At 42.9% G+C, this 13,626-nt stretch overlaps 2 protein-coding genes across 8 annotated transcripts in view; one reads left to right on the top strand and one right to left on the bottom strand.

Moving 5' to 3' along the window:
* Nucleotides 1-13,626, bottom strand: part of eif2ak1 (eukaryotic translation initiation factor 2-alpha kinase 1) — a 59,129-nt gene that overhangs the window by 23,264 nt on the left and 22,239 nt on the right. The gene's annotated exons all lie outside the window — the stretch shown is intronic.
* LOC311243699 (ankyrin repeat domain-containing protein 61-like) lies at nt 105-13,329 on the top strand. 3 transcript variants are annotated; one of them, XM_084333024.1, is made up of 5 exons: nt 105-217; nt 3,275-3,368; nt 6,612-6,783; nt 10,409-10,609; nt 11,814-13,329. In XM_084333024.1, exons 1-5 carry the CDS (start codon nt 166-168, stop codon nt 12,468-12,470), a joined length of 1,176 nt encoding a protein of 391 aa, XP_084189150.1. In that variant the 5' UTR covers nt 105-165; the 3' UTR covers nt 12,471-13,329. The 3 variants fall into 3 exon arrangements, with proteins under 3 accessions (XP_084189150.1, XP_084189149.1, XP_084189151.1); XM_084333023.1 differs by lacking the exon at nt 105-217 and adding an exon at nt 1,655-1,777; XM_084333025.1 differs by lacking the exon at nt 105-217 and adding an exon at nt 1,669-1,777 and having other exon boundaries at nt 3,258-3,368.

Genomic DNA, 13,626 nt, shown 5'->3' with positions numbered 1-13,626 from the left:
CACACACACACACACACACACACACACACACACACACACACACACACACACACACACACACACACACACACACACACACACACCAGAAGCAGCAGTCAAGTACAGGATTCCTGAGCACATTTAGTAACTGCCATTCTTGTGTAAAGACTAGCATTCAAAACCAGAATGACCAGCTTTCAACACTTCTGCTCGACTTCTGGGAGTCTGAACGCAAAAGGTGAGACGAGAGACGGGAGGGCCGGGGTGATAATGGTGGTGTGTTTTTTGTCATAATTCATTTTATCGTGCGATTATGGCTGAAGATTTGGGACATATTGACGATATCTCAGTACAGCATGGCAGCAACTCTATCGTAAAGATAAGAGATGGAGAACCGAACGGAAGTTATCCATAAGATAACAGACAACATAGCTGGCTTTTAGGAAAATTAGGAATTCTTTATTATTATGTGAAGTGAATATTTCTCATCAAGTGTCAAGAAAGAGAAAACATTTGCAGAAATACATCTGTACACAAGTTTTTTTTTTATAGACATTCGAAGCTTCGTTCGAATACTTCAATCGAAGCTTCAAATGTTAAAGAATTACATTCGGTACAGCCCTATTAGAGATGATGGATTTCCCTCTCTGAAGTAGGGATGGGCGTAACTCAAGTAATCGATTACTTGAGTACTCGCCGTTTCAACTGAACTCGAGGAGGGTGCTCGAATTTCTATCACCAAAAGTGCTCGTTTGTGCCACTGGAACAGAACTCCCACGACGCGTGATATGTTGCGTGAAGACGACACGGGTCAGTCAGCGGTGGAGCGCGACGGCGTACCTTTGTTGCGTTGAAAAGCGGTATCTCTAAAACATATAAACAGCGGCTTGTGTTTGTGCATTTTTACAAATTGTGCCGACAACATGTCGCCCACTTTGCATAGTTTGCATGTTTATAGACTATTGATCATACGACCGTGCCGTTCCAATGAGCGGAGAGACCTGTTGCAGACAGAGTGGAGGTAATGTAATTATTAGTGCTGTCAGGCGATTAAAAAAATCTAATTAATTACAGGATTTGTAATTAATTAATCGCATTTTAATCGCATAACCATTTTATGCCTGATATTCTATAATCATATTTCAAATTGCATGTGTCCGGATTGGCAGAATTCAGTACTGTATCTACAAAACCTTCCATTTAATCATCTTCCATTTATAAATTTGCTTAGATTGTTCAGGTCTGGTCAATTTTAGCATAGTTATTATTCACAGTCAAAGATAACATTTTTTTTTATTGATATTCTCATTTGGTTCATTACAATTTACTCAAGCCTGGTAACAGACACAGTATTTCTGACACTGGGAATACATTCCCTGAGATCCACATAGATGTCCCTAGAATCAGATACCAAGAACATGCCAAATGGACCATATTAAAAAAAAGTCTGTAAATGTGTATTCTACGTCCTTATGGAATGAATGAAAAAAAAAAAGTATTATTTCAAAAATATGTATTTCCCTAAACTACTCGAGCACTACTCAGTAATTCATGCGAGTACTCGATCTGGGAAAACATTCCTTGTGCCCATCCCTACTCTGAAGACGACCAAAACCTGTTTCATCTGGCCCTTTTACTTTCACATTGTGACACCTCGCTCACGAGAACACGTTCAGTCGAGTACAGGATTCCTGACAACATTTAGTGACTGCCGTTCTCGTGAAAAGACTAGCATTCAAAACCAGAATGACCAGCTTTCAACACTTATGCTTGACTTCTGGAAGTCTGAACGCAAAAGGTGAGACGAGAGACGGGAGGGCCGGGGTGATAATGGTGGTGTGTTTTTTGTGATAATTCATTTTATCGTGCGATTATGGCTGAAGATTTGGGACGTATTGACGATATCTGAGTACAGCATGGCAGCAACTCTATCGTAAAGATAAGAGATGGAGAACCGAACAGAAGTTATCCATAAGATAACAGACAACACAGCTGGCTTTTAGGAAAATTAGGAATTCTTTATTATTATGTGAGGTGAATATTTCTCATCAAGTGTCAAGAAAGAGAAAATCATTTGCAGAAAGACATCTAAAACAACAGAGATGGATTATGTAATAGCAGCCCAGTGATTGTTCATGGTTGTTTTCAATGTTTCTGCTCCTCTGTAGCAAATAAATACAAATGTATCTTAAGTAGGGGTGTAACGGTGCATCGATTAATCGAAATGCATCGACTCTAATGTGTTAGAATCGATGCATCGATTTGAATATGCTAGAATCGACTATAATCTAAATTAATCTGGAAAAAATAAACTTAATTTTTTTTTTTTTTTTTTGTGTATTGTTTTTATTGACCTATAGTCCATTCATGCTGAATCAGTTCCCCCAGACACATTTGTGTATTCAATTTTTTTTGGGGAATTAACTGATCGAAAATTAATCGAATCGAATTGTGGTCAAATGAAGAGATTTCATGGTGCATTGAATCGGCGCCTGAATAATCGTAATCTAAATTAATCGTTGTGAGGTTGCGTCGTTACACCCCTAATCTTGAGTCAAAGGAAATGTGAGTTCTGGTGTCGGCTGCAGAGGAGAGGCGTTATTTTTTTCCGTAGCCGCAGTTTGCGGAGACGCTCTCTGATTGGCCACTGACGTTTCTGGTCATGTGACATGTGCGCCCCAATCGTGTGACGCCTGTTTCTTTCACCGGTTAAGCTTAGGCACTCTTTCGAAGTTGGTTAAGAAGGACGGTTAGAGTTTGTCTTAGAGCAGGGCGATAGAACGCCAGGTAGTTTGCAGGCTGTTATGACGCGGAAATGGGCAAAGACACAGCTCGTCACGCGATTGGGCAAACATGTCAGTGGCCAATCAGAGAGCGTCAGTCAGTGGCCAATCAGAGAGCGTCTGCCAGAAATGCGGCTAGGTTTAGAAATAACGCGGCAAAGACACAGCTCGTCACGCGATTGGGCGCACATGTCACACATGACCAGAAACGTCAGTGGCCAATCAGAGAGCGTCTCCGCAAACTGCGGCTACGAAAAAAAACAACGCAGAGGAGAGAGACAGGGGAGATTCACCCTGAGTATGTGTGTGAGGAAAAGTGTTTAATAAAGGCCAGTTTGTCTGGCGGAGTGTGCCGTGTGTTCGTTCCAACCCAGGGGGGGAGGGTAGCAGCCACAGAGCTACTGAAATAACTTACACATTGATGCTGTAAAGTGAACTAACATTTCTGTTTTACCGTCCCTTCCAAATTGACACATGCTTTGACCAACGTTCCAGTCGGTCTTGTCTTATAGGCCTTGCTATTCTTCCCCTACATTTGGCTGCTTCTTACGGGAAAGTAAGTCGCTTGGAGACTCTTCTGGCAGCAGGGGAGGACCCAGAACTAAGGTTTGGCAAACCCCACACACACACGCACACACACACACGCACACACACATCTAACCGACATGCTTCACATGTGATCAACAAACACCACTGCCTACACGACGATGTAATAGGGCTGGGCGATATAACGATAAATATCGTGATATATTTTAATAATGGATATCGAATATCGAAATAAAATAAAAATCGAATTTTTTATTTATTTATTTTTTTGACCTGCAACAGGGCAGTTTTAAAACCAGAGACAGTGGACAGACTTGTCTTTCTTGCCTGCAACTTAAAGTAATGGCTTTGCTTGTCCAAATGACAATACTGACCAAATTGAGATTTATTTTTCTCTTGTCCATTTATTTGGTTTGCTTTCTAATTTAAAATACAGTTTGAAACCGTCTGTACACAGTAGGCTATGTGTGCTAGCAGAGCTAGTCTTCAGTCACGAGTCACGGTGCACATGTGCGGTGGTTTGTCCACCAAAAAAGCGCCAAAAGATCGAAAATAAACTAGCAGAGCCAGAACTGTTCAACTCCCCTGGAGCCACAGCCAGCAGAGAAGCCGGTTTACTTTCGCTTTTAAACCAGCTGCAGCCTGAGAACTGGAGTGTGAGGGGATGTAACACTAAAAAAAAATTTATATACTTATAACAATTCGATAATTATCGATAGAGAAATATGATAACATTATCATATCGTTATCGCGATATGATTTTTTTCCATATGGCCCAGCCCTACGATGTAATATGGTTGAATGTGCATGGTATAGGGAGGTGTAGTGGTTACTTCCTGGTCTATAGGGAGGTGTAGTGGTTACGTCATTGCTGTTTTTCCTGTTCCACCCTCTGTCCAACGCAATGCATTTCCCCATTGCCCATTTCTAAATCGTGTCGTTTAAAACAAATAAAGCATTAACATTTGCATGGTGTACCTTTCTGTGCTTATTCATCCACAATCTATAGCTCCCCCTCAAGATCAAGTCTGCCAACACCGTACAGACATTCAAGGCCTTGCTTAAAACCCACCTTTTCGCTCTGGATGATCACTGAGTTACTTTGCTGTTGTGTTGTGTGTCTGAGGTGTTCTTATGTTCTCTGTCTGTCCGTCTGCCTGGTTCCCTGTTCCTTTGTCCTGTCCATTTATTCATATTCTTTTCCCCCCGGCTGCGCCCCGGACCGATGTAAAAATTGGCTGGGGGGCGCATTATAAATGCTAATATCATATCATATCATAGCTCAACATGAAAATATTCGCAATTAAATTAATTAATCATTAAAATGCTTAAACAATAATGTTAGTGATAGATGGGAACTCATTGTGTGCAAAAAATTTCAATTTAACTTTTTTTTCTTCAATTTCCATGCGGCAGAATTGTTACAATAGCCGATAATCCATTTTTCCAATGATGAATCCCTATACGGGTGGAACAACCAGTGACGTCAGACTACTACACCTCCCTATACTGCCAGTGGAATAGCCTAATCCAAGTCTAGAGTAAAAAGTAAATTGGTACCTTGTATAACAATATCTATATATAGTATAACTGCTACTAGTGACTGGAGGTTTTGCAGTGAAGGCAACTCTCACAAAGTCACTGATAATACACTCATACCAGACACTCTTTTGGCTTCAGATAAATGGTTTAGCTCAACTCGTAAAAATGTGTTTACATTACACACGCTAAACCCTCACCTTTATCACGGTCTATACGTTATTACACACACTAAACCCTCACCTATCTCCAGGCCATCAGGATGCTCAACGAATTATAACACTATGAAACAACCATCAAATGCACTCACAGCACACACATCCACACGCACACACTCACTTTAAACAAACAACTCACTGCAGCACCCACTTTAGAACACCTAAACACACTTTATATTTATTGGTGAAGAATTTGCACTACAACCCATACCTCATTACACCTTACTGTAAATTGTACCTCATCCCATTTCTGCTTTGCACTGTATAGTATATTGTATATTAGTATATTGTATAGTATATTGTATGGTAACTCAGTTACTTCTACTCTACATTGAGCATTGTATATATGTATATACTGAACACTTTTGTCTATGTACTTGACTTCTATTTTATACTTATCTATTTTTGTCTAGCACAGTCTCTGGAGTGTAACAGAAAGAAGCATTTTGTATAAAAGTATTCTGTATGACAACTAATAAAGAAACTTGAACTTGAACCTTTACCACGGTCTATGTTTCCCACAGGATTTTCAGAGACTATGGGGGCCCGGAATTAATTAATTTGTTTACATTTTAAAGTTAAATGCATCAATCTGGTGCACTTTGAGAGCAAAAAAAAGAGGCTAGATCTATGATGAACTTTGTGCTCAAAACACAAAATCAACTAGACTAGTGCTTCCCAATCCTCTCCTCGAAGCACCCCAGCCGTTCAATGTATTTGTTAAATTCCACCACCAGCACCACACCTGATTCAACTTAACTAGCCCTTTATTAGTTGAATCAGGTGTGCTGGTGGTGGAATTTAACAAATACATGGAACGGCTGGGGTGCCTCGAGGAGAGGTTTGGGAACCACTGGACTAGAGCAGACATTTGAGCCATCAAAGAAATGAAGCAAAAGTGGTTACCTGTGTTGAACTGGTTTATTTTTTAGAAAAAAAAATATATATAGTGGATTACTATTACGACTACTACCACTGCCAATACTACTGATACATCCCTATTGGCAAACTCTATATTTCAAAAAAATTGTAATTTTTTTTTTAATTTATTTTTTTAATCTTTTTTTTTTTTTGGTTTATTATACAACTGTGGCGGGACTAATTAGACTGTGGCGGGTCATTAATGGGAAACCCAAACACACACACCCTAATCCCCTTCACCTTTACCACGGTCTATACATTATCAGGTCCAGACGTTTCCATCAACTGAAATAGGGCAATCATGGGTCCATTCGAAACTGGCCCCTACAAATGTCCTAACCCAGTTGTACAGTAAATGACCAAGTATGGCTTTGTCAGTATTCCAATGTACAGTGTCCCCCACCCCCCCCCCCCCTACCCTCTGGTCTGCATCCCCTTAACAATTGTATGTATTGAGCTGTACTGTATTGTACCCATTCTGCAATCTGTTAATAAACTTTTCAATCAATCAATCAAGCACTGGGACCAGAGGTCTCTCTGGACCACCAAGCCGGTACGCCGGTCCTGTAGAACGCCGGTCCCATGACAAAGCCGATGAGTTGTTCACTTTTGCCCTCTTTGACAGGGACCAGCGTGGTTACAACACCCTGCACCAGGTGATCGCTCACTGGCCGTGTGTCCCGACTAGGAGGCCCGAGTCACGCTCCAAGTTCCAGGCTGCCGTGTGGAGCGCGGAGCAGCGGGCCGAGGCCTGCCTGCAGACACTCTGTGACCACGGCGTCGACGTCAACGCCGAGGTAAGCAATCGCTTTTGTACGACTCTTCAATGTGTGCATTAGGGGTGTAACGTAACGATGCATCGATTCTTATGCGTTAGAATCGATGCATCGATTTGAATATGTTAGAATCGATTTATAATCTAAATTAATCTGTGAACTTTTTTTTTTATGTTTTTTTGTGTGTGTGTATTGTTTTTATTGACCTATAGTCCATTCATGCTGAGTGAATCAGTTCCCCCAGCCACATTTGTGTATTCAACATTTTTGGGGGAATTAACTGATCGAATCGAATCGTGGTCAAATGAAGAGATTTCATGATGCATTGAATCGTTGCCTGAATAATCGTCATCGAAATGGAATCGTTGTGAGGTCGCATCGTTACACCCCTAGTGTGCATTGCATACCGGTGTCACCTCTCAGTTTAATTTACTCAGTTTATTTGATCAGGGACAGTGCATATCAATCAACAGTTATACATTTATAAATTAATATAAATTAAAAACTGTAAATATACCAAGGGTTGCTAGTTTTCAGTTGTAGTCCCTGGGCTAGATGTTTAAGTAGTGTATAGGTTGACGGTAGCTTCTTGTGAATGGGCTTCAGTGAAGTTGCTTAACTCTTTCCCTGCCAACAACGATTATATACGGTATTGGCCGCCAATCGTTGAACGCCAACCACGTATATATATACGTTATTTGATCGTTATTTCTTTTATTCGCTATTTCCATTCATTATCCATCCAGGGAGCCTGGTGTTACCATAGGGAATGAGTCCGAGATCGCAAAAAGTCCAATACCGCCGCCTGGTGTTATGCGGCCGGTATTGCACTTCCTTTGAAACTGTATTGGGCTGTGCGTCGATTATATTGGTCCGGGCGGACTTTTCTAGTAACGTGAACCTAGGGCTTCACCCGATAGCATTGAATCGTTTTCGGGACCCCCGATTCATTATGCTGTGGTGGGTTATGTCATGGGCCAAATGGACATACGATCTACCAGATGGCAATCAAATAATTGGAATATTCTTTTTGGAATCCCACCGGCCACAGGTAAGAGCAATTTATCGTCAATTTCAGTTTGATTGTGCCTTGTTTTCATAGCCATCGCCCTGATCAGCGTATGTTGTTGTACTAACGAATGACGTTATTGACAATCAATTAATCAGAAATATTAAATTGTAGCGTGTATAGGGACGAAATGCCAATGGATTAAGTATGATATACGTCGCGGGCTATTACTAGCCTCCCAGGAATTACCCTAAACCATACTTATATTCACCACGGCATAAAACGGGAATGTATGGATGGAACATTTATTTCTTTTTCACATCTTGAACGATAGATACTCGATGTCAAATGGGCCATAGTATTGCATCCATAGCTATAATATAGAATATAGTTATAGCCCTGCAAACAAGGTGACAGACTCCATTGGTTTAATGCGTGGCGGCACATAGCCATATCTCCCAGCGTGGCAGAGAAAAAGAGTTAATAGCCAACGCGAGAGGACTGTGGTTGAACTGCTGGGTAGCTCACCAGGAGTGAGGATACAGTACAGTATGTACAGTATGTGTAACCCTCCCTTCCTGCAGCCACTCCCCCGAGATGTTGCTTTAATAATTAATGTGTTCTGTGGCAATTTGATTGGTTAGACAAGGGTTCAGTTTGATTCTCGTCTAAACCAATGGACTGGTCCTGAGCAGGGCTCAGTTTTTGCACCATTTAGTGGAATCTTGCTGCTATTTTTTGGGGCGTGTCAGTAAACCAGAAACGGGTTTTAATTGGTTTTAACTTTTACTACTTTATTTTTTTGTTAGTGTGTCCATCCGACTGGTCTTCATGATGACGTAAAAGAAAGTTGGGATCAATTCACTTTCAATTCAATGAATTTAACTGGTCTGTCGTCGGCATGAAAAGCAGCGACATTTTGAATCGATTGAATTGAAAATGAACCGATCGCAACCCTGTTCCTTACAGAGCGGCTAAATGAGTTGACCAGGCACTGCTGTGACAAACAGTACAGTTCCGCAATTACAGGCAAATGACAATGACAGGGAAATTACCAACATACTTCTCCCTCTACCCTTTCACACACACACACACACACACACACACACACACACACACACACACACACACACACACACACACACACACACACACACACACACACACACACACACACACACACACACACACACACACACACACACACACACACACACACACACACACACACACACACACACACACACACACACACACACACACACACACACACACACACACACACACACACACACACACACACACACACACACACACACACACACACACACACACACACACACACACACACACACACACACACACACACACACACACACACACTTCCCCTCTCGCTCTCTCACACAGGCTGCACCATAGACCAGACCCTAGATGTGAGTGAGAGAGAAGAGAAGAGAGAGAAGAGGAAGAGAGAGAGAGAGAGAGAAGAGTGAGAGAGAGAAGAGAGTGAGAGAGATAAGAGAGAGTGAGAGTAAGAGAAAGAGAGAGAGGAGAGTGAGAGAGAGAGGAGAGAAGAGAGTGAGAGAGAGAGGAGAGAAGAGAGTGAGAGAGAGAGAAGAGGAAGAGAGAGAGAGAAGAGTGAGAGAGAGAAGAGAGTGAGAGAGAGAAGAGAGAGGAGAGAAGAGAGTGAGAGAGAGAAGAGAGTGAGAGAGAGAGAAGAGGAAGAGAGTGAGAGAGAGAAGAGGAAGAGTGAGAGAGAGAAGAGAAGAGTGAGAGAGAGAAGAGAGTGAGAGAAGGGAGTGATACATTTTACGTCACCAGAAGCACGTTTGGAATGAATAGAAGAATAACTCAGTAGTAGTTAGCATGACTTTTCAAGATGAAAAGCAAGTCCAATACAAATACAGTCCAAATATGCAACAGCAATGATCATATATCACCAGTAGGTGGGGCCAAAACCAACAGAAATGAGCACACACACACACACACGCACCTGTGAGCTACCCAGTACAACTGCAGTCCGACTGTGGGCCACTAAGAAGCTCTACAGATGTTAGGGGTGGGGGGGAAATCGATACGTAGTAGTATCGCAATACTTTGCGTGGCGATACTGTATCGATACCGGGACGCCAAGTATCGATATTCAATTATTCATAAAAAAAAATATATATATATTTGTTTGTGTATAAGGAAGTTGCATTGTTCATTTCAATATCTGTAATAGTACAGTAGTCCACACACACGCACACATGTGCATTCAGTTCAGGTGGAATATGACTGTAATACAAACAGTTTGTCAGGTACATGCAACACAGATTATTACAGTGTTTACATCTGTCTGCTTGAGAAAATACCATGTTCTGCAATAAAAATGATTGAAGTGAGATGAACAGATTGAACTTTATTCTATTAGATAAAACATGTTGACAAAGTTTTACTTTGCAGTTGAAAAAAGGCAATATATCGCAATATTAATATCGCAATATTAATATCGCAATACTCAGCATATCGCAATATATATTTAGTATCGCAATACTATCGTATCGTGACTCAAGTATCGCGATAGTATCGTATCGTGAGGCCTCTGGTGATTCCCACCCCTAACAGATAACAGATGATTTCATGCTGAATCTCCAGGTGGAAGGTGGGGGCCACCAGACGGCTCTCCACCTGGCCGTCCGCTACTTGGCCCTGCCTGCCGTCCACATCCTGGCCAGCCAGGGAGCGGAGCTGAACGCCGTGGACAGCTCTGGGATGACAGCCCTGCACATGGCCTCCGGCATCCTCCACAGAGACATCACAGCTAGCCTGATTAGACTCGGAGCCAACGTCAACATGGTTAGTATCCGCCTCCTTCATTTGTTGTTATACACACTATTGTCTGCCTCCCTCAGTTCCCCAGTGTTATCTTGCTTCAAGGAATCCTTTGACGTTTTGGAGTTCAGGCTGTTCATCTTCTTAAACCAGGATTCTGTCAAATAGCGGGTTTGAAGATTCCACATTTAGTTAACCTCGCCCACCCACCCACCCTCCCACCCCAAATGGCTCATTGAAACAAATGGGTACCGCAAACTGCAACCTGGTTGGCAGCTAGTGGCATCTAGTGGTTTGCGTGAGAAATGCCAACTATGCTAATAAGACGTTTTTGGTGAATACAAAAACCTTTACTCACTATATGATAGGTGTCTGGGTTAAGTAAAAGAACAGATTTAAGTTGAAAATATCAAGACATCCCCTTCATGTTTGGTTGAAATTCTACAGTGAATGGACTAAAAGGACAGCATTTATATTACAGCGCTTATTAAGACATTCACTCACTCACCTACGGCTGTGGCAACCATGCAAGCAGCCAACCTGCTCAGGAGCAGTTAGGGGTTAAGTGTCTTGCTCAAGAACACTTCCGACACACTGCCGGGAAGAGCCGGAACCGAACCGGGAACCTTCCGATTACCAGACGACCGCTCTACCCCCTGAGCCAGCCCCGTCTACACTATGAATGTATTAGATGAAGTCAATGCGGGCTAAGGCTGTTTCCCCGAAGCCTGTTTTTGGGATTCGAACTTCGTCAGGGTGTTTTCGAACAGACGTTCGAACCTTTGTTTTTAATAAAAAAAAAAGAAAAATGTAAAAAAAAGAAGAAAAAAACGTTTTTTTTTTTTATATATCCTCAAACTAAATCCTCAATTTGAATAAAGTGATTAATCTGATTAATTAGTATTTTTTTCTTTTATTAAATCAACTTTCCAGCCCCCAGACCCAGCCCGACTAAATCAATTAAATCAACTTTCTTAACTCATCAGTTTCTTTTAATACTATAATATTAGTGTAGCCTAATCTGTATCTGCAACTGTAAAGAAAAACCCCATTGGTTTAAACAGAATGGAGGAAAAAAAATTAAAGAATTGTTTTTTAAAATTAAAAATTAAAAGTTCGAATGTTGATTTAAGAATTCGAATGCCAACGTAACGAACGAAGGTTCGAACGTTTGGGCTCAGCCCCTAATGCGCGCACTAGTAACAGTTTCTTCTGAATGTTTCAACAGGCGGTGAGTCACTCTGGAAACACCCCTCTGCACCTGGCCGCTCTGGCGGCCGGCCTACGGAGCGACCGGACCCCGGGGGCGGGCGGCGACGACACCGGCTGCGTGGCGGAGCTCCTGGAGCGGGGGGGCGCACGGTCCGACGTGACCAACAAGGCGGGCAGGACGGCGTTACACGAGGCCTGCGGGCGCGGCGAGGGGGCGGTGGCGGAGCTGCTGCTGAGGCACGGGGCCAGCGTCAACCAGCTGACCGCGGCGGGGGAGAGCTGCCTCTTCCTCTTCCTGGATAACGAGACCAACGTCGGGAGGAGGAGGAGGACCGACGACTCTCTGCTGGGCAAGCTCCTGGGCCTGAGCTCTCCGCTCGTCATCCGCGACCGAGACGGCCTCCTGCCCCGCGCCCTGACGCTGCCGCGCTTCTCCGAGCAGAGAGCGCGGCTGGTTCACCTGAGCCGGCAGCCCAGGAGTCTGCAGGACATCTGCAAGGTCCACGTCTATCTCCGACACAACGACGGGGGCGAGGGCGGCGAGAGGAGGGAGGGCCTGAGACGCGTCCTGCCCGACGAGCTCTACCGCTTCGTCTTCGACGGCTGGAGGAACGCGTGGCACGGCGTCGCCTTTGAGACGCAGAGAGACTCTGCGACTCTCGTCTTCAGCTGAGCTGAGAATGCCGCCTTTGTGTAGGGGTGTAACGTGTACGTGTATTCGTCCCGCGAATTTTACGGTACGGCCGTCACGGTGCGGTACGTGCAGCCGTACGAAGGATACGCCTCACAGCGCAAACACACCAGTCGCACATACGAGGTCCGTGCGAGAACGGCGCGCGTGGCCGGGGCACACCGAGGCACGTTTACATTGGAACAGCTGCAGGGTCGTTACAATTTTACAGTTTTCTTGTTCGCCCAATAATGTTAACCAAATGAAACCAATGGAAAGAAACGCACCAACAAACACACCAACATTCTCCCCCCCCCGCCGGACTCGAGTAAGGTAAATCTGCAGTGCCGCAGCCCCATGCATTGCCGGACTCACAGGCACAGCTGATCAAATAAAAAAAAAAAAACATACTTTTCCTATAGAAAATTATTCTATTTAATTATAATAATTATCATAAACATAATATATCTGTTGGGTGTCATGGAAATGTACATTTTCAAGTTGTCAGGCGCTAAATAAGCAAAACCATGTATTGTAATTTTTTTTTTTAAATTACACATTAAAATGCATGTATTTGACTATTTATCAAATGGCAGTTAATTTGTTAAGTGTGAAATATCATGTGACCACGGCTGAGGTCAGTCCGCTTTCCTGGATGTCATCTACTCTACAAAGCAGCTGTTCATAGACTTACTGTATCCAGTCTGATGCATTTTTGTTTTCTTAACGAGTCTCATGCAAGCTTTTTAGAAGGGTCCACATCGATGCATTCACTGGTTCAACTGCAGGTTAAGGCCGTAGGGCAGTACTGTAAGTCATCGGCAAGCAAAGCGCTTGCTTTTGTAAATTGCATTAAATAAACCTAGAGAACAAAAAATTATTTAAAAAAAATAATAAAAGAAACATAATATATAAATAAAATTAAATAAATTAAAAAAATATATATTAACCCTTGTGCATCCCTGGTCCTGATTCTGTCTTTCTTGAATTTGTGTGTGTGTGTGTGTGTGTGTGTGTGTGTGTGTGTGTGTGTGTGTGTGTGTGTGTGTGTGTGTGTGTGTGTGTGTGTGTGTGTGTGTGTGTGTGTGTGTGTGTGTGTGTGTGTGTGTGTGTGTGTGTGTGTGTGTGTGTGTGTGTGTGTGTGTGTGTGTGTGTGTGT

The sequence above is a fragment of the Notolepis coatsorum genome, assembly GCF_963971535.1.
Source record: "Notolepis coatsorum genome assembly, chromosome: 17".
Classification (NCBI taxonomy): domain Eukaryota; kingdom Metazoa; phylum Chordata; class Actinopteri; order Aulopiformes; family Paralepididae; genus Notolepis; species Notolepis coatsorum.
This window is presented reverse-complemented; position numbering and strand designations above follow the sequence as displayed.

Bases quoted from the DNA above. Each gene is read 5' to 3' on its own strand.
- LOC311243699 (XM_084333024.1), top strand. From the start codon at position 166: ATGACCAGCTTTCAACACTTCTGCTCGACTTCTGGGAGTCTGAACGCA. The intron at 3,369-6,611 runs GTTTGGCAAACC...CCTCTTTGACAG, and splicing joins GGGGAGGACCCAGAACTAAG to GGACCAGCGTGGTTACAACA. The intron at 10,610-11,813 runs GTTAGTATCCGC...ATGTTTCAACAG, and splicing joins TCGGAGCCAACGTCAACATG to GCGGTGAGTCACTCTGGAAA.